At 38.1% G+C, this 20,219-nt stretch overlaps 1 protein-coding gene across 2 annotated transcripts; it reads left to right on the top strand.

Moving 5' to 3' along the window:
- Positions 1 to 272: 272 nt before the first annotated feature.
- Positions 273 to 18,964, top strand: LOC127801057 (uncharacterized). 2 transcript variants are annotated; one of them, XM_052335871.1, is made up of 9 exons: positions 273 to 385; positions 860 to 1,448; positions 2,067 to 2,192; positions 2,292 to 2,489; positions 5,640 to 5,867; positions 5,948 to 7,069; positions 7,229 to 7,516; positions 16,711 to 17,155; positions 17,870 to 18,964. In XM_052335871.1, exons 2-9 carry the CDS (start codon positions 894 to 896, stop codon positions 18,727 to 18,729), a joined length of 3,822 nt encoding a protein of 1,273 aa, XP_052191831.1. In that variant the 5' UTR covers positions 273 to 385; positions 860 to 893; the 3' UTR covers positions 18,730 to 18,964. The 2 variants fall into 2 exon arrangements, with proteins under 2 accessions (XP_052191831.1, XP_052191832.1); XM_052335872.1 differs by lacking the exon at positions 273 to 385 and adding an exon at positions 1,819 to 1,898 and having other exon boundaries at positions 1,331 to 1,448.
- The last annotated feature ends 1,255 nt before the right edge of the window (positions 18,965 to 20,219 follow it).

Raw genomic sequence — 20,219 nt, 5'->3', positions numbered from 1 at the left:
ATTAATGGTTATTTAAGTATAAATTATTTATTGAGTATTGATATTATTTTTTAAAAAATTATATAACAAACATTTAAAATTAATAAATTATTATTATATATAATTAAAACTGAAAACCAAATTGTACCATTGGATTTATTATACAGGGATAGCAATAGCACCAATTATGAGTATAATTTTATGAATACAATAAAAAATAATTTAATTTTAAATTAATGTTAAACTCAAACCAACGCCGCCCATATATAATTATAGCATAAATAAGAGTATTGTATAAACCTTGTAAACCCTAGCTCGCTCGCTCGCTCTCTCTCTCTCTCTCAGTTGCTGTCTTTCTCTCTCTCTCTCTCAGTTGCGCGCGCGCTTACGCTCTGTAATTGTGCAGGTTAGCTCTTTCTTTGTTTTCATGGACTTTATTTTTTCCAGATGTTTTGTTGCTGAGAGAATCGGGAGGAAGAGGGAAAAATACGGTGCTTTTAATTTGTCTTTATATTTGGTTCTCATAACAATGGAATAAATAGCTGAAGGTCACTGAAGTTATGACGTCTGTATGGTTAATTCATGTTCAGTTTGTTTCTATTTCGCCCAAAATAAATTGATATCCGTTATTCGAATTTTCTGATGCTGCTGTTGTTGTTTGATGTCATAAAGGAAATAGCTGAAGTTATCTGTATTGTGGCATTTGATTTAAATGATTAAATTTTGTTGTCGTTGTCATTGATTTTGTTTGTTGCATTATAGCGGGTGTTTAGTATCCGAAGTGCTATTTGGTTTTATATTTCATGGTATTTTTCCTGCGGTTAATGCTGAATTGTCTGTTTAATAGTAGCTTTTTCTGTGTATTAATTTGGACATTTAGGGCAAGCCTCAACTGCAAATATCGATTGGCACAAATGGGTAGCAAGAAAAGAGAGTCCACTGCAGCAGACAAAGTAGAAAACCAGTTTGATAACGACGCAGGGTTGGAGCCATTGAAAAAGAAAATGAAAAGGGAAAAGAAGAAAGAAGTTGCAGATGGGCTTCATGCCCCATCAACTACACAATCTATTACACCAATGGAGAGAAAGAAGAAAAGAAAAACACTGGACAAAGAGAGGCACCGTGCTGCTTCTGATGATGTGGAAGCAAAGCCGAAAACTTTAAATTTGAAGTCCAATGAGGCTGAAGCACCTATGTCGACTTCAGTGAGTAGTAGTTTACCTGAGTTTCATATTAGTGTTTTCAAGGACCTTGCATCAGCCGATACTTGTGTAAGAGTAGCAGCAGTGGAATCATTGGTAACAGAGTTGCGAGAAGTTCAGACAGCTTATAATAAGCTTGAGAAAAAGGAGCTTGTCAAGGGTGGATTGCAATTGGAAGCAGAAAAGGATGATGGCTTGAACAATTGTGCTCCTTCTTTGAGATATGCTGTTAGGAGACTTATACGTGGTGTTTCTTCATCGAGAGAGGTACATTCTTTCTGTTTGTTTCATGGCCTCGTATACAGGATGTGCTTCTGTGGTGCCTTCGTTTTTTCTCTCTGTGTTTTTTTGTTCTTAGACACCAATAATTGCCCTTTTCAAGATAGAGGTGCCATCTTTACAGCTGTAGTACATGATGGATGAGATCTGCATGGGATGCATTGTTTACTCAGTTACTGGTTTGATACTTGTTTGGAGATTGAAATTATCTGTCCTCAATCAGATTCATTCAGATTTTTTTTCACATCTTTCATCTTTTTATGACTTTTAGATAAGTAAAATATGTCCAGGATGAAGAATTTAATATTATTGTTAGTGATATAGTTGTATATGTAAAGATGTTTTTATCTCAATACAGGTGATTAACTTGATCTTGAATGGGTGTGAGCATACAGACACTCTTATTCTAGATAACTTGCTTAATAAACTTAGTAGTGGGTAAGTTATTTTCTATTCTACTATAAAATCTATATTAGCTATCAGACCTGCTGATAGGCCAGTACTTGTTCTTTAAATTCACTGGTGCTTTTAATTCTGGACTATTGAATATCTTCTTGTGGAATGTTTTTGTCACTGGCCTAAGCATTTTCTACTATGCCTTTACAGTGTGCAAGACAAGGCTTTGCCCTAGGTTTAACTACTTTAATTGGTGCAATTCCTAGCATCAAAGTTGATGCATTGTTGAAACTGATAGTTGAACTGTTGGAGGTTTCTTCTTCAATGAAGGGTCAGGTGGGAAGGATTTCTTCTATTTTTAAAGGGGGCTTTGATGAGTTACCTCTTTTTTCATGTTAATGTGACATTTATAATTTTCTATTTGTTGTGTTGCAGGAAGTGAGGGACTGTCTATTGGGTTGCTTGTTTGCTTATGGAGCCATTGCGCGTTCAGGAAGGCTAACTGAAGAGTGGGTGTCTGATAAAAACTCTCCTTCCGTCAAAGAATTTACCAGTTCTCTTATTTCCCTTGCAGCAAAGAAGCGATACTTGCAAGAGCCTGCCATGTCAGTTATCCTGGACTTGGTGGAAAAGGTAAAACAATAAAGAAAAACATAATTGACAAAGAATGCTACTTTTACTATTTTTCCCTATTTGCTCTAATTCTTTCGTCTGGCAGTAATTGAGTTGCCTTTATTCTTTAATCTGGAAGGGATAGCTAAATATATTCACGGTCTTAAGTGATAATGTTGCTCCGTTGATTTAATTGGAATGTGAGGATAGTGGATTGAATGGAACAAGTTTTTAGTAAAAGTGGTTGAGGAGACTTAAGAAAAATTTGATGTGAGGCTGTTAGGTATGATGAGTTATAAGTGTCTTATATAGAAGATATGGCCATAGATAGAAATGATTGTCAAGTTAGAATTCATTTAGCTGACCCCACATAATGGGATTAAGTCTTGATATGTTGTTGCAAAGAGGGATGTGATTTGTGTAAAAGTTTGTAACAAAGTTGTCTGTTCACACGTTCTTTCTTTTGTAGAAAATAGTATAACTCAACATGTTTGGATATTACAGTGACTTACTCACAATTGCTTCTTTTTGCTTACTTCAATCTGTTACAAGCTTCCAGTATCCTGTTAGCTATTCATATGATTATGCAAGTGTTCAGGTTCTTATAAACCTTATATCCTTCTGTTCTGTTCATCAAATTGGTTTGGAAGCATTCTGGTTTTCATGCTGATCACATGATGTTGTGAAGGAACTTACGGGGCTGTTTAGTTATAGGGAATATTTTCCAGTTTTCTGTTTCCAATTTTCTAGTTTATCTCCAGTTTTTCATTTCCATACAAAATTTGGAAAACACGTTCAATTGTTTATTATGGAAAACTATTTTCTTATCTTGAAACCTTAAAAAAAATCCAAATGGTTATCTAATATGTTTTCAATTATTATAATACAATATATTGTTATTAATAATATTTTTAAAATATTAATGATTATATTATTGTTATTTTAAAATTAATTTTATCAACATAATATTTAAGATAATGCTAATTTTATACTTTTAGGGATATTAATTTATGTTAAGGTTATTATATTAAAATTTTGAATAAATTAGATTGATAATATTATAAAATTAACATCACCAATATATTGATTCATGATATTGTTAATATTACAATATTAATTATAATCATTATTGATATTAGTAATAATTTGTGTTTTTTTTTATTTTAAAAATTTATAAAATTGATTTGTTGTTATTAATATTTTGAGGATTTATTATTAGTCAATTTTAATATTTATTAATGTTTTGACTCTCTATAATACTAATATTTTAATATTATTGATTATTAATCAATTTTAAAGTTATGATCTTGTTGTATAATAACTTCTTTATGATTAATGATTAATCAGATTTTCTATTTATTGATATGTCCATATTATATTATTATTATTATTATAATTATAAATTTTAATATTCTTATTTTTACTACTTATTTTGATAGTAACGTAAATATAATTAATATTGATTTTGATTGAGCTAGAATATCATATTTTCTATATGGAAAATCAGGGGAAAACTCATCCCATTTTTGTGCTGAATATAGCGGAAAACATCCTAACGATATTATCTATTATTCAAAATAAATTTGGAAAGCTGGGTTTTCTGTTTTCAGTTTGAAACCAATTTTTTGCCTTTTTGTGGAAAATTTTTCCAGATGACAGGCATTGTTTTCCACAACTAAGCAGTTCTTGCATCTCTCTAGAACAGCTTGGTTGGAGGAGATGGCAAGTGCTAGCACCTTGTTAGCTAATTATTTTTCTGTTGCACTGAGGTTATTTTTGGGCGTGTATTTCAGATTTTAAAAGACCTAAAAAACCACCAATGTTGATTTTTTTTTTCTGGTCAATCATATTTTATTACCAAAGAAGGAAACCAACAAAGCAAGCTCCAGACTCCATGGACATAAAACCCTAAACTGAAGTTCAATGGACATAAAACCTAAACTGAAGGAGGAAAAAACTAGACTCCAAGCAACCTTCTGATGAGAGAGAAAAGCTATATGACTGCATGGACTTCATTGTGTATGCTTGTACCCTGTGTTCTTGGAACATGAAACCTTGCAAAAAAGCTTTCTATGGTTGGATGATAGTTTGCAAAAGCTTTCTCTTAGACAAGCTTTAAATTCTATTATTTTTCAATGAAGTTCCATTTGTTTTCATTGTGAGATGATGGAATATACTGTCTAAGAAACCTTGAGTGAATGGTGGGGACATCATAACATTTCCTTCGGCGATTGCCTTTGATTGTCGAAAACCACCGGCCACTTTGGCCGGTGGCAATTGCCAATGCGTTTACGCACATTGGGTTTGGCCAGAAGTTTAAGCTTAGATCTACGAAATTTGACCGTTAGATTTTATTGATTTTTGGGTATGTTGGTCGATGAGAATAAGGGTGTCGAGTGGTTGCCTCTGATTACCGAAAATCACCGGTCATGGTAGCTGGTGGTGACTGCTAGTGCTTTTTTCAGTATTAGCCAAAAATTAAAAATAAGATATATGAAAATTTGACCCACTTTTCTTTTGTGTATGTTAATCTCTTTTGATTGTTTCTTTAACTATTTTTAATTAGAGCGATTAATTTTTTTCATTTTTTGTTATAAATTTATCAATTATATATTTGAAACTATGGCAAAAAATATATTTTTTTGTCATGAAGTTTGTCAAGACTCAGCTATATAATTGAATTAGAGATCAATAATTGAATGATAATCTATCATGAAGCTTATCAAGACTCGTCTGCACAATCAAATTGGAGATTAATGATTGAACGATAATTTAGTTGTGTATATTCAAAAATAGATATTATTATGTGACGTTATTAAAATATGAAAATATGTTGATTGTATAATTTATTGATATATATTTTTTAATATTATATTATTTTAATTTTGTTATATTATTTAATTTTAGATTGAGTTTAGAGTTTAGGGTTTAATTTTTGCCCACACTGCCTAAAATTTCTGGCTCCACCACTGCCCCATAGTCATTGATTGGTCTTAAGTTTTTGCTGCTTTAATTTTGCTCATTTTTTCTTTTTCTTTTTTTTTTAAATTGTTTTTTTTTCTTATTATCTGTTCAACTGGGTGCTGACAATAGTTCTTAAATCCAACTTTTGGAAAGAAGAAAAAGTTCTGTAGTCTATGTAAATCATTATTGTTGCTTATGGCATTGCAGTTGCCAGTGGAAGCATTGCTTAACCATTTACTTGAAGCTCCTGGACTTTATGAGTGGTTTGAACAAGCCAATGAAGTTGGAAATCCTGATGCATTGCTTCTAGTTCTTAAAGTACGAGAGAGAGTTTCTGTAGATGGTAAAGTTTTTGGCAAACTTCTGCCTGATCCGTATAGCTCTACTGGGTTTTTTTCAGCTGATCATTTAGCCTCCCTAGCCAATTGCTTTAAGGTGATTTTCAGATTCATGACTGCAGCAACCATTTTTATTGAGGGGTAGATTTTAATTTTTTGCATTTTGGAAAATTGCAGGAATCTACCTTCTGTCAGCCCCGAGTTCATAGCATCTGGCCTGCAATGATAAATATCCTTTTACCTGATTCGTTTTTGCAAGATATAGGTTCAATATCAGGCTTAAATTCTGTTAAGAAGCACAAAAAAAATCGAAAGTGTAGCTCCGAAGAAGAGATTGAGAAAAACCTTAGATGTTTTTGTGAAGTTATTATTGAAGGATGCCTCCTCTTGTCCTCTCATGACCGTAAACATTTGGCCTTTGATATTCTGCTTCTTCTCCAACCAAGGCTTCCTGCTGCATATATTCCAGTTGTGCTGTCATACAAACTTGTTCAGTGTCTGATGGATATTCTTTCCACTAAGGATTCTTGGCTGTACAAAGTTGCACAGTATTTTCTAAAAGAACTGTCTGACTCACTGAAGAATGATGATGTCAGAAGAGTGGCTGTTATTGTGGCCCTGCAGAAGCACAGCAATGGGAAGTTTGATTCTGTAACACGGATGAAAACTGTGAAAGACTTGATGGCAGAATTCAAAACTGAATCTGGCTGCTTGCTGTTTATTCAAAATTTAATGAACATGTTTCTGGATGAAGGCACTGCTTCAGATGAACCTTCTGACCAGAGTCAAACAACAGATGATAATTCAGAGATAGGCTCAATGGAGGATAAAGATTCTGTTGGAACAATGGTGACTTCTGATTTTCTGAAGAGCTGGGTTGTAGATTCCCTCCCCAGCATTTTGAAGCATTTGCAGCTTGATCCTGAAGCAAAGTTTCGGCTGCAAAAGGAAATTTTGAAGTTTTTAGCTGTTCAGGGCATATTTTCTTCTTCTCTTGGCACTGAAGTGACATCTTTTGAATTACAAGAGAAGTTTAGATGGCCAAAATCTGCCACCTCAGGTGCTCTTTGCAGGATGTGCATTGAGCAAGTTCAGTCATTGCTGGCAAATGCTCAAAAGGGAGAGGGGTCCCATATGGGGACAAGTGTCCTTGATACTAATGATCTTGGGTCTTATTTTATGCGTTTCCTTGGTACTTTGTGCAACATTCCCTCAGTTTCACTCTTTAGGACATTGAGCAGTGAGGATGAAAAAGCATTCAAAAAGCTGCAAGCAATGGAAACTAGGCTATCCAGGGAGGTATGTATGCAAATGCCTTACATTTTCCTTAGTAGAAGATGCAAATAGAAGTATGACTACAGTCTACTCAATCATGTTCTGTATAAGTGAAAAGATTCATAATCATTTTTTTAAGCTTACTAAGACTTATAATGTACTAAGATTTATTCTCACTTGCAGGAAAGGAACTGTGGACTCAGTTCAGATGCAAATAAGTTGCATGCTCTGAGGTACTTGCTTATCCAATTGGTGCTGCAGATTCTCCTTCGACCAGGGGAATTCTTTGAAGCTGCCTCGGAACTTATTATTTGCTGTAAGAAAGCTTTTTCCACTCCCGATCTTCTTGACTCTTCTGGAGAAGATGAAACAGATGATGATGGGACGCCTGAGTTAATGGATGTCCTTGTGGATACACTTCTTTCTTTACTGCCGCAGGCATCTGCTCCTATGCGTTTGGCTATTGAACAGGTAAATTCCCGACAGATTTTTATTCTCATCACTTTTGGTACAAGCCAATTATTCCTACTTTTGTGTCTAAGAGACGTATTGATTTTGTGATTTTTTTTTATCATTTGTTGCCTTTCCTCTTGCCATGATGAATCTCCATTCTCAACATCTTAGTTTGTTATCCAAAACAAAATTTCCATCTTGGAAGATTTAGAACTGTGATAAGGATCTGCTAAGCTTCTTTAAGTTAGATTTCTCAGATATTTAAGCTGTCTATTTTCTGATATACATAGATTTTGTAGAATGAAAGAGTGTAATTGAGATGGGACCAATTTACTGGGGGGCTAAAGATGAAATAATGTTAATATTGAGGATCCAACCTGAAAGTTTTGTGGAGAAAGCACAAGCTAAAACATCCAGTACAACAGATTACCATTAACCTAGTGTCTTTTTTTTTTTTGGCAGGGGGCGTAAGTGATGCTTTCTTTCTTTAATTTTTCCTTCTTGTGGTAAATAGATGTTGGTCCTCAGATCTGTGTTAGGCCCCCGGTTCACTTGACTTATCAAAGAAGGTCCAAGGGGGAGCGATCAGGGGCAGAGGTGTAAATAAGCTGGCCAGCATAACAGTCAGCCATGTGCGTAAGGGGTAGAGTGGGGAATCGTTGGTGTGACAACCCAACTATTGCATAACATAATTCGGTTAAGGTGTAGAGTGGGGAATATGTAGAGGAGAGGGGTAGAGAGAGAGAGGTTATGCTTGTATTGAGTCTTAGGGAGATGCTTGTATTGAGTCTTAGGGAGAGTGAAGGGCCTCTCGAATGCCCAGATTTTACTGGTAATCGCATTGAAGTGGGAATTGAATTCAAATTTTAGTGTAATTTTCTTGGGTTCTTATCAATTTGGTATCAGAGTATCACCAATCCTAATGGTGAACCTGATCGACTGAGTGGGTGAATTGGAAGGGATGATGGAAGGCATGCAACGGGGTGTTGATGCTATGAGAGGAGAGGTTCAATCGGTGGAGAAGAATGTAGCGGGCTTGCTGGAACAGTTTGCTTGGATGAGAACAAGATGGGAAGAGCAGGAGAGGGAGAGGAAGAACAAGGAGAAACTGGGAGGCCAGCCGCTGGAATTCGCTCAGGATTCTGAAGCGATACCGGAGGTTGGGGTAAGGCGAGCTGAAGCAGAGGGCTTCCAAGGAGGTTGGCAACCTGAACCTCGCGATCGCCGGCTGGAGATGCCGCTTTTCGATGGAGGTGATCTAGATGGCTAGATTTTCAGGGCTGAGAGGTATTTTTTGGTAAATGGGTTGATGGATATGGAGAAGGTAGATACAACAGCTGTATGTTTGGAGGGACCTGCCCTCTCGTGGTTCTAGTGGGAAGAAAAGCGACAGAGAATGAGGACTTGGGAGGATTTCAAGCTGCTTTTGTGAAGGCGATTCCAACCCACACAAGAAGGGTCGGTAGAAGAGCATTTTTTAGCTCTTCGGCAGAGAGGAGAGGGTCTGTCTCGGATTACCATCAAAGCTTTGAGGCGTTGGCATCGCCTCTGGAAACGGAAACGCAGAAACAGAAACACAGAAACGACATTTTTCTGAAAAGGTAGGAAACAAAAACGTGGGGTAAATTGTAAATTTTAAAAATATAGGGGTTTTTTTTTAAATATAATTTTTAATATAGAAAAAAAAAATTCAATGATGGTAAGAAAGATGCTTGAGGCACAGGTGTTCCAAAAAGAAGAAAGATGGTAAGAAAACAAATCATGCTGAATCCAACTGCTGTTATGACCCCTTGCAACCCCTTTGGCATGATACTGCCATTGTGGCAATCCTCAACCTTTGATATACTTCACTAGAGGTCTGTTCCAATTCCAACCAACAAAATCTCAAATGAGTTTGTGTAAGTCAGGCTACACTGAATCCTCTAGTCATAAGCCACATACCTGAATCTAACCACTGATTTACTCAAGTTTTACACACCATACAAGATACCCCAATAAGCCTTAACTTACAGACCTCAAAATCATGTCTTATACAAAAGGGGGTATATATGTATATATATGTGTGTGTGTGTTGTCCAAAAGCCATAATATCATTACACTATATGCAGATCAAATTTACAGCTCAAAACAGTGGGCATATCATTAGCGTATTTTCTACAACAGGGAAGCTCACTGTTCTTTTCCCTCGCATGCTAACATTTCGTGAACACATTTTAGCACAAATAAATGAGTAATGGTCCTTTTCCCCTTGCCTCAAGCATCTTTCACCAAATACAAAAACACATACAAAATCACAAAAAAACACATACAAAATCACAATAGCCATAAGGGGCTATGGAAGCAGAAGGCGTGGGCAACCGAAACCGAGGGAAGGAAGCAGACGGCGAGGCGTTCTGGAAACAAACGGTGACGAAGTAGATGGCGGCGACGAAGATTGAACTAGAAGAGCGAAGATCGAATTGGAAGAAGAAGAAACCAGACGGTGACGAAGCAGATGGCGGTGACGTAGATCAAACTGGAAGAAGAAAAAGAAGAGGAAAAAGAAGAGAGGGAAGGAGGCAGATTAGAAATTTTTAGGGCAAGCAGCAGATGGTGTGTGCTGGAACTGGAAACGCGTTTCTAGCCAAGAATTTAAAATTATGAAACGGCCCCAATATTTTTAAAAATTACACGGCTCGAAAAACGTTTCGGGCAGTTTTTTCCGTTTCCGAAATGGGAAACGGTTCGGAAACGGCGAAACGACGCCTCCGAGCCGTTTTCGTGCTTCACAATTGACATCACCCCAAACAATGAAGATAAAAAGGGAGATAGAGCTGCAGCCGGTTGTGGTCCTTATTGATGGAGGAGCAACCCATAACTTTATTTCTGTGGAGTTGGTGCAGCTGTTGGGCCTAATCAGGGAGGAAACAGTAGGGTATGGTGTGATTATGGGGATGGGAGTGGCGGTTCAAGGGGCTGGAATTTGCAAGGGAGTGAAGCTTCAGCTCCAAAATTTGCAGATTGTGGAAGATTTCTTGCCCTTGGAGTTGGGAAGCTCGGATGTTATTCTGGGAATGAAGTGGCTAGCAGCAGTGGGCAAGATGAATGTGGATTGGAAAACTTTCACCATGAAGTTTCAAGTAGGAGGCATGGCTGTAACTCTACAGGGGGATCCTAGCTTGAGCAAGACATTGGTATCTTTAAAAGCTATGGTTAAAGCATTCAAGGAGAAGGGGGAAGGGATGTTGCTGGAATTGGGGACAATGGCAGCTGAATTTGAAGAAGAGCAGATAGCAGTTCCAGAATTGTTGAAAGGGGCATTGGCCGAATTTGGAAGGGTGTTTACTGCTATGGAGGGGTTGCCACCTAGCAGGGAAAGGGACCATGCCATAAACCTAATTTCGGGATCCTCACCGGTGAGTGTAAAACCCTATCGTTATCCTTATTTGCAAAAGAATGAGATTGAGAAGTTAGTGAGTGAAATGTTGGCCGCGTGAATCATTCAACCCAGTTCTAACCTATTTTCCAATCCAATATTATTGGTTAAGAAGAAGGATGGGGGGTGGCGTTTTTGTGTCGATTATAGGGTCTTGAACAAGGTAATGGTTCCAAACAAATTTCCCATTCTGGTAATTGATGAGTTGCATGGTACTAGGGCCTTTTCCAAACTTGACTTAAAATCTGGTTACCACTAGGTAATCAGATTTGGGTTAGGCCCGATGATGTTCCAAAGACAGCATTCAGGACTCATGAAGGACATTACAAGTTCCTAGTGATGCCTTTTGGATTGATGAACGCTCCGCCTACATTCCAAGCGTTGATGAATGAAATTTTCAGAGATTATTTGAGGCGTTTTGTGTTGGTGTTTTTCGATGATATCTTGATGTACAACAGTAGTTTGGAATAGCATGAATAACACCTAAGATGTGTGAAAGGTGTTAGCGGACAACCAACTGGTGGCCAACAACAAGAAGTGTGTTTGGGCAGCTGGAAATTGAGTATTTGGGCCATGTTATTTCTTATTTGGGGGTTTCAGCTGATAGCAACAAGGTGCAAGCGATGATAGATTGGCCTACTCCAACAACGGTAAAGGAATTGAGGGGGTTTCTTGGGCTTACGGGGTACTATAGACGCTTTGTGAGAGACTATGGTAAGCTAGCTCGGCCTCTAACGGATAAATTAAAAAAGAACAACTTCTTTTGGGATGTGGCTGCTGAACATGCATTCCAACAACTCAAGGCAAAAATAGTATCCTTACCCGTTTTAGCCTTGCCCGACTTTGAGAAGCCCTTCATCATTGAAGCTGATGCCTCGGGGCATGGAATGTGGGCTGTTTTGATGTGAGAACAGAGGCTGATCGCTTATTTCAGCCAAGCGTTCAATCAGTTGGGGAGGAAGAAATCAGTTTATGAAAGAGAATTCATGGCCATAATGTTTGCGGTGCAAAAATGGAGGCATTACTTGTTAGGCAGAAATTTTTTTATTAGAACGGATCAAAAAAGCCTCAAGTACTTGATGGAGCAGCGGGAGGTAAGTCCTGAATATTTGAAATGGATGGTAAAGTTAATGGGATACCAATTTGAGATACATTATCGAGCTGAGATGGAGAATAAGGCAGCTGATGGGTTGTCCAGAATTTGTCACACAGCAGCTTTGATGGCTTTGACAGTGCCTAGGGTGGTCCAATTGGGGTAGGTGGCAAGTGAGGTAGACACTGATGCAGGGCTGCAAAAAATTATCTAGGAGTTACAAGTTGACCCCTCCTCCCATCCTAATTTTCAGCTGATGGACAAGCATCTCGTCTACAAGGGACGACTTTACTTACCCAAGGGTTCCGCACTAATTCCGTTGATACTCCAGGAAGGGCATGATGGGAGCGTGGGAGGTCATTCGGGGTTTTTAAAAACATACAAAAGGATGTCAGCGAATGTCTATTGGCCAGGTATTAAGAAAGATGTGCATCGGTATGTAAGTGAGTGTTCGAGTTGTCAACAAAACAAATATATAACCTTGTCACCGGGGGGGCTGTTACAACCACTACCAATTCCTAACCAGATTTGGGACGACATCGCCATGGACTTTATTGAAGGACTCCCAAAATCTAACAAGGTGGACTCGATCTTGGTCGTGGTGGATCGACTTAGCAAATATGGTTATTTTATTGGCCTTAAACATCCATTTACAGCTGGGGATGTGGCTGGAACTTTTATTAGAGAAGTGGTGAGGCTCTATGGAGTTCCTAGGTCCATTGTGTCGGATAGAGACAAAATTTTTATGAGCAGATTTTGGGGGGAGATTTTTCGGCTATAGGGTACCAAACTCAAAAGAAGTACAGCTTATCATCCACTAACGGATGGGCAAACTGAGGTACTCAATCGGACTTTGGAGACCTACTTAAGATGTTTTGCTTCCTCCAAACCGAAGACATGGTTCACTTGGTTACGTTGGGTTGAATTATGGTACAATACCTCCTATCACACAGCTGCCAAGTTAACCCCCTTTCAAGTGGTGTATGGGAGGGAACCGCCTCCCTTAGTGCGGTTTGAGAAGGGAACTATCCATGTCTCGATGGTGGAGTAGCAGATGATTGAAAGGGATGCAATCCTAGATGAATTGAAGGCACAACTATTGAGGGCACAAGCAGTAATGAAGAAGAGAGCAGATAGGGAAAGAAGAGAAGTGAAGTTCCAAGTAGGAGACTTAGTTTATTTGAAACTAAGGCCGTACCGACAAAGGTCTTTGGCTGCTCGTGCAAAGAAGAAACTAGCTGCCTGTTATTATGGCCCGTTTGAGATTGAAAAGGAGGTAGGTCCTGTAGCTTACAAACTGAAACTGCCACCACATTGCCAAATCCACCCTACATTTCATGTGTCCCAACTATGGGAGGCTAAGGGTGCAGTGAAGGCTGCTATAGAGCTTCCCCAACAGCTTAATGAAGACCTGGAAATGGTGGTGGAACCCTCAACAGTGCTAGGAGTGCGGTCAGGTGCTGGCAAGAATATGCAAGGAGCAGAAGTGTTGATCCAATGGAAGGAGCTTCCACCATTGGAAGCCACTTGGGAGCCCTACTCAGTGATTCAGCAGTAATTTCCATTTTTCCACCTTGAGGACAAGGTGAAAGTTGGGGGAGGGAGTAATGTTAGGCCCCCGATTCACTTGACTTATCAAAGAAGGTCCGAGGGGCAGCGATCAGGGGCAGAGGTGTAAATAAGCTGGCCGGCATAATAGCCAGCCATGTGCGTAATGGGTAGAGTGGGGAATTTCTGGTGTAACAACTCAGCTATTGCATAACAGAATTCGGTTAAGGTGCAGAGTGGGGAATATGTAGAGGAGGGGGGTAGAGAGAGAGAGAGGTTATGCTTGTATTGAGTCTTAGGGAGAGTGAAGGGCCTCTCAAATGCCCAGATTTTACTGGTAATCGCATTGAAGTGGGAATTGAATTCAGTTTTCAGTGTAATTTTCTTGGGTTCCTATCAATCTGATGGGGAAATTTCTCTGCTAATTGAGAGAATTTAGGGCAGAAATTAGGGAGAAATTGGAGAGAGAATCAGAGAAAGAGAAAGAACAGGATCTGGCAAGAGAGAAACAGGATCGAGAGGGAGAAAGTCAAGAGAGAGACAGAATGTTTTTCAAAATGTACTTTGGTTCCTCTTTCATTCAGCTGGATTAGTTTATATACTAATCCAACATAGGTGGCAGTTAAGGAATTGGTGCCAATGAAGCTGCCATTTCAAATGTACAACCTATAGTAGCTTGCTATCAGTACAACTACTGTAACTACTGAGCCAAAAGTACCAAATAGCCGTAATACAAGTATTAAGTTCCTGACAATAGATTACAATTGAATGAACTCTATGAGGAAGTAGTCTTAGTGAACATCCATATGAACCATCCATGAAAGCTAACCAAGTTCAGTATTGTTCATTACATGGAATGATACTTTTTCTTGTTTTGCTTGTTTTAGTAGGCTTTGGAAGTTAGAACATATAGGAAGTTCACGCAATATTATTCTCCTCTGCCACTTGTCTGTAGTTCCAAAAACCAAAGTCCCATCAATATTTTAGGTTTGGAGGGATATCCACTTGTTTTGTTCATGGAGATCAAGAATAGGTGGAGGCTGAAAAACTTTGAAATGTGTAATGAGAGAAATTTTCCAGGGAGTTAAGAAATGAGTGAGCATAAGAGGATTGTAACTGTGATTAATTATGAGGAGAATACTAGAGGTAAGGGTAAGTAGGTTCTTGGGTTTATTGGATTGCAAGAAGCATGATGTACTGATGTGCATTAATAACATGGTAAAGTTATTATGGGCTTATAGGAGAAGCAAAATTCAGTTTTTGCTGATTTCTTAAGTGTTGAATTGGAATAAGATGATCTAGAATGTTGTCATTGGCAATGAGATGGGAATACTAGGATTTTCTTATAGAATGACTAGTGCTTATGGGAGAAACAACCACATTGGGAGTTATAGTAGTTGAAAGTGAGGACAGGTTTCTAGTGAAGAGGGAATTTCTAGTGCCATTCTTTTTTGTTATTATAACTTTTCATGGCAGATAAAAGGTTGGAGGCTGATTCTTCTGGGTGTGGTTATGGATTCGTGAGTGCATTTCAAGGAGCAAAAGATGCAATGAGAGCTTAAGATAGCATTTATGGAGGTCAAACCTTTATTATCTTTACTTTATAGGGCATGCACAAGTTGGGGACCTGTCACAAACATTTGAATTTGAAATAGTCAATCTGAGTGAATATCACGGCCTCGTGCATTCACACTGAAGCATAACATCGTGCCATCCACTATTTAGTGTGATGTTATGGCCGAGACTCCTAAACCTCCAATTCATAAAATTTATAAGCATAGGACACTAAAACCAAAACTGAATAGGCTTTTTCCTATTCCGGTTTTGATTAAGGTTTAGAGTTATTCTTATTCCTATTGTTGTCAGCTTTTCATTACTACTAGGAGTCCTTGTATTTTAAGGGACTTCAAATTAGTTACTAGCAGTGCCCTAGTTGGAGTGTACTAGGGATTGCTTATAAATATTCTCTTGTAAGTGAATGAAGGCGATCTGAATAATAAATAACTTTTTCTGCATACTTGTGTGCAAGAGATCGAAGGGTTTTCTCTAATGAGCCCTAGCTTCAACATAGGTTGGCAAGGATGGAAGTCTTTGAAGGGATTATCTGCAGATTTAGCTAATTGCCCATTGGCTCGATCCGTTAACACGTGCACACACGTTATTAGCAAAATTGCTCACTGAAGGCGAGGGCCACATAATCTGTTCAACAACACTATGAATTAATGTGCACATCCATGCACAATGGATAGGGAGGGAGGGAGAGAGACTGCCCACTGCAGAGGGGGAATTTGTCTCTTCAGGTTTTTGCTGATCCCCAAGGGTTTTCTTCTTTTTTTTCCCTTTCCTTTCCAAATAGAGTCACTTAGTGTTCTGTATTGGAAAGAAAGGTCCAGTTCCACATTTGTTTCAGACAGGACTCTACAATTTGTGTTATGGAGCCATCTTCTTCTTTTTGTGGTTGAGATAGGACTAGGACTCATCTTTTTCCTCTTCTCTTTTAGAATGTGTGCAGGTATATAAGCATGTTTCAATATGCTGCTTTTTAGGGCACACCCGCCTTTTGTATGGGCTTAGCCCCTTGGTGCCTATGCTTTTTATTATTCTTGGTAACAATAATAGCATATCAAGTCTTAATGTAACTAGGTGAGCTCAGTTACATGAATTCTAGTTGGCTAGTCATCTCTATCTATAGTCATATATTTTGCAAGGCATTCACAACTCATATTATGCTTACGAGTTAACAGTCAAGTTTTTCTTGGTCTTTTTCTTATCTCTTCTGCTAAAACTTCTTTCATTCCACCCACTCTCCTTGCATGGGCCTCTGTCGGTCATCTTCTCAGTTGTCACATGTTCAAACCATGTTAATCGTGCCTTGTGTATCTTCTCTTCAACAAGAACCACATCAACCTTATTATGAATAACTTTATTCTTTATTTATAAAAAACATTTGGCAGAAGATGCCATATGTATTTATGTTATCTGCACAATGTGGCCTAATCTGGAGCCCAACTTTTTTGGCTAGTCGTGAATGTGTTGATACTGACTTCTAGATCTCACAAAAGCAGTATCTTATTTATTTTGCTGCTTATTTTATTTCTAGAAATTCAAATCCTTGCTGTATAGTTATCATTGTTGATTTATGTAATCGTTTTGCAGGTTTTTAAATATTTCTGCAAGGATATTAGGGATGATGGCCTACTACGGATGTTGCGGGTTATTAAGAAAGATCTTAAACCAGCAAGGCATCATGATACTGACAGTGAAGACAATGACAATGATGATGATGAAGATATTCTAGGTATTGAAGAAGCTGAGGACTCGGATGAGGCTGAGACAGGTGAAACCGCTGAGAGTGATGAGCAGACAGATGACTCAGAGGCAGTAGTTGGAGCTGAGGCAGTTGAAAAAGAACTTCCCGAAGCTTCTGATGATTCTGATGGGGGAATGGACGATGATGCAATGTTCCGCATGGATACTTATCTTGTGAAGATTTTTAAGGAGCGCAAGAACCAGGCTGGGGGTGAAACTGCTCAGTCGCAGCTTGTACTCTTTAAACTCCGAGTTCTCTCACTATTGGAGATTTTCTTGCATGAAAATTCAGGCAAGTTTTATTTTTTTACTTCGATGAGAGCTAAATTCATTTCGGAATGCATTAAAATCTGTTGGAAACCACTAAGATCCAAGTGCTATCTTCTTATTTAGAATGGTATGTGCTTTCATTAAAATCCTTGGAAGCCAAGGTATACTAAATACTGGCCTAGTTGAAGTTGTAGGTTCACTATCCAATTCTATGTGTGGAGTTTGGTTGCGTCTAGAGGCTTTCAAAACAAAATTGTAACCATAAATATTGGAATAGATCCTAATATGGTCATGCACTACAAAAGTACGCATCTGCACATGCATGCAGAGCGCCTTTGAAAGTCATCTTAGTAGACTAGCTGCATCACACTTCCAGACAGGGAGAACATTTGAAATCCAAATGTGCCCTTTTGGATCTATGCAGCAATCTTAATTGTGCTTTGGCGTTGGTGGAAGAATGTTTAGCTTTTAAAGATTGCAATATTCCTACTTTTCAGTTGCTACATTATACTTTATGACAACAGAATGTAGTTCATCTTCTATTAACATGAACTTCCAAACCTATCTATCTTTATAAGCATGCATGTGTGGCTAGTGGGCATTTCACATTGTCCCTGTCTTATCTTCTCTTTCTGTGTGTGTATGCCTGTATACTCATGTACACTCTGAAAGTCTTTTGAACAATGTGTGTAATATTTTGAGGGTGGTAATTTCTCAAGTTGGCTTTCTACAACAGGGAAGGTGCAGGTTTTGAAGGTGTACTCTAACCTTGCCCAGGCTTTTGTGAACCCTAATACTACAGAGGGTAGTGAGCAGCTTGGTCAGCGAATTTGGGGGATTCTGCAAAAGAAAATTTTTAAAGCAAAGGACTACCCAAGGGGAGAAGCTGTGCAACTACCTATGCTTGAATCTCTGTTGGAAAAGAACCTGAAGTTGGCATCAAAACCATTTAAGAGAAAGAAATCTGTTATCAGTCAATCAAAGAAGAAGCAGTCAGCTTCGTGGAACAGACACAAGATGATAACATCCCTTGCTCAAAATTCAGTACTTTGGATTTTAAAGATCATTGATGCAAGAAAGTTTCCTGAATCTGAAATGCAGCAGGTTTTTGATATTTTCCGGAATGCTTTGGCGGCATATTTTGATAGCAAAAAGTCTCAAATGAAGCCTGAGTTCTTGAAAGAAATATTTAGGAGGAGACCATGGATTGGTCATCATCTCTTTGAATTCCTTTTAGAGAAATGCCGTTGCTCAAAAGCAGAGTTTCGGCGAGTGGAAGCGCTTGACTTGGTGATTGAAATACTCAAGTCACTGGTCTCTATTAGCGCTGATGAAAGTGCACGGACTGCATCAATTAAAACTTTGAGCAGGCATCTTCCGAAACTGTGTCATCTGATTGGGGAGTTGGTATCACATATGCCAGAAAAGCATTCTAGACGGGCTGAAGTGCGTAAATTCTGCAGCAAGGTCTTCCAGATTATAAGAAGCCTTAACCTGTCTGAATCATTTCTTAAAGCTTTGGACTCCAATGCCCATGCTGCTTGTGAATCTCAACTTGGGGAGTTGTTTCTTACCTTGAAGAAGGCTGAACGGTAGGAAATGAGATTATGTTTACTGGTAAACGAAGGGATATATTCATTTGGATTATTGGAAATAAACTTCAATTACCAAGGATTGACTTACAGTGTGAAACATAATTGTTATCAACAGTAGATTCAGTGGGTTTCTGCCCCTAAGTTTGCTCAGATCGTGTCTGCCTTAGGAAGATCTCATTTTCCTTTGTAAGAATCTCCTATTCTCAACATTTTATTGTTAACATTATCCTTAGTTTTGTGCCATGGTCTTTATACAGGAAGATTTTGATCACTGTTGTCACATCCTGTTTTATATTGATTGATATTTCAATTGACCTCATCCACAGCGAGAGAGAGAGACTAATATAGCTTTTGTTGCCTGCTGCTGATTTTTGATACAGCTTATTGTGGAATTTTCCCGGCTAAATTAAGTGTTGATGATAGATTGTTCTGTATAAAAACCTGTTGACCGTTGGTTACTGATTCGGTTTATGGACATATTCCATGGAAACTTGTTTTCTGACTTAGCAAACTCCGACTTGTATATCATCCTAAAATTGCTATGTTTGTCATTCATTTTCATGTTTTCTATTGTTTATGGATCTAACGTGATATTTGGGCATGACTGTCACTTCTTGGTGAAAAATTCATAACAGGATTCAGCTAATTTTGTGTTAAGCTCCTGCATTCTTTCTTCACATGCAATTGATTTTGGTTACACTGACCTGGTTTGAGGCTTTCATATACGTGGTGGTTTTTGTGCGTACTAATTGTTGGTTAGTTTTTGAATGTTAGCTTGATGGAAATATTGTGTAAGCAGCCCTGTTATTTTGAAACACTTGGAAAGTCCGTCTTTGTAAACTTCATATGGCCGATCCAACCTAGTGGGATTAGTGCCTGTGCTTGTTTTCGTTGTAGTGGGATTGACAAGTAATGAGCCAAGATATCACTGGAATCTTGCTTGCTGCTTTTGGAGTAAAAATGGGGGGAAGCCTGCTGAAATAGGAATATGATGAGCTTATTATAAATGAAGCACAGAATAAAAGGGTGTGCCATCAATGGGGATGAGAAAGGATCGTATCTGTACACAAAAGTTCCTTAAATTGGAAGAATCTTTGTGTTATGAGAATCAAGAAAAGGTAGCATGTGTGTGAGGATCGAGAAAAGTTTGTACATAGAAACATATATATATATATATATATGCGCAATCTACAAGTGGTTTTGCTTGCTAGGATTAAGGAAATGTCGTATTTGTACATAATTGTGCCTTAAAAATGCAAATCTTTTCATTTTACGAGGATTGAGAAAAAGTCGTATATTGTTTTCATTTTATTTTTAACTCTTTTTAAGTCTTTTTACATAACATTGCAAAGGTAAAAGAAATATTTTGATCCATATGCAACAATGCTTGAAGCATAGAAAGCTTAATTTAGTAAAACATTGACGTTTTGCATTTGATGATTGGGAAGTTACAATCCATATTGCATGACGCCATTCATGTGATGGAGGTCT

The sequence above is a fragment of the Diospyros lotus genome, chromosome 5 (assembly GCF_014633365.1).
Source record: "Diospyros lotus cultivar Yz01 chromosome 5, ASM1463336v1, whole genome shotgun sequence".
NCBI lineage: Eukaryota > Viridiplantae > Streptophyta > Magnoliopsida > Ericales > Ebenaceae > Diospyros > Diospyros lotus.
This window is presented reverse-complemented; position numbering and strand designations above follow the sequence as displayed.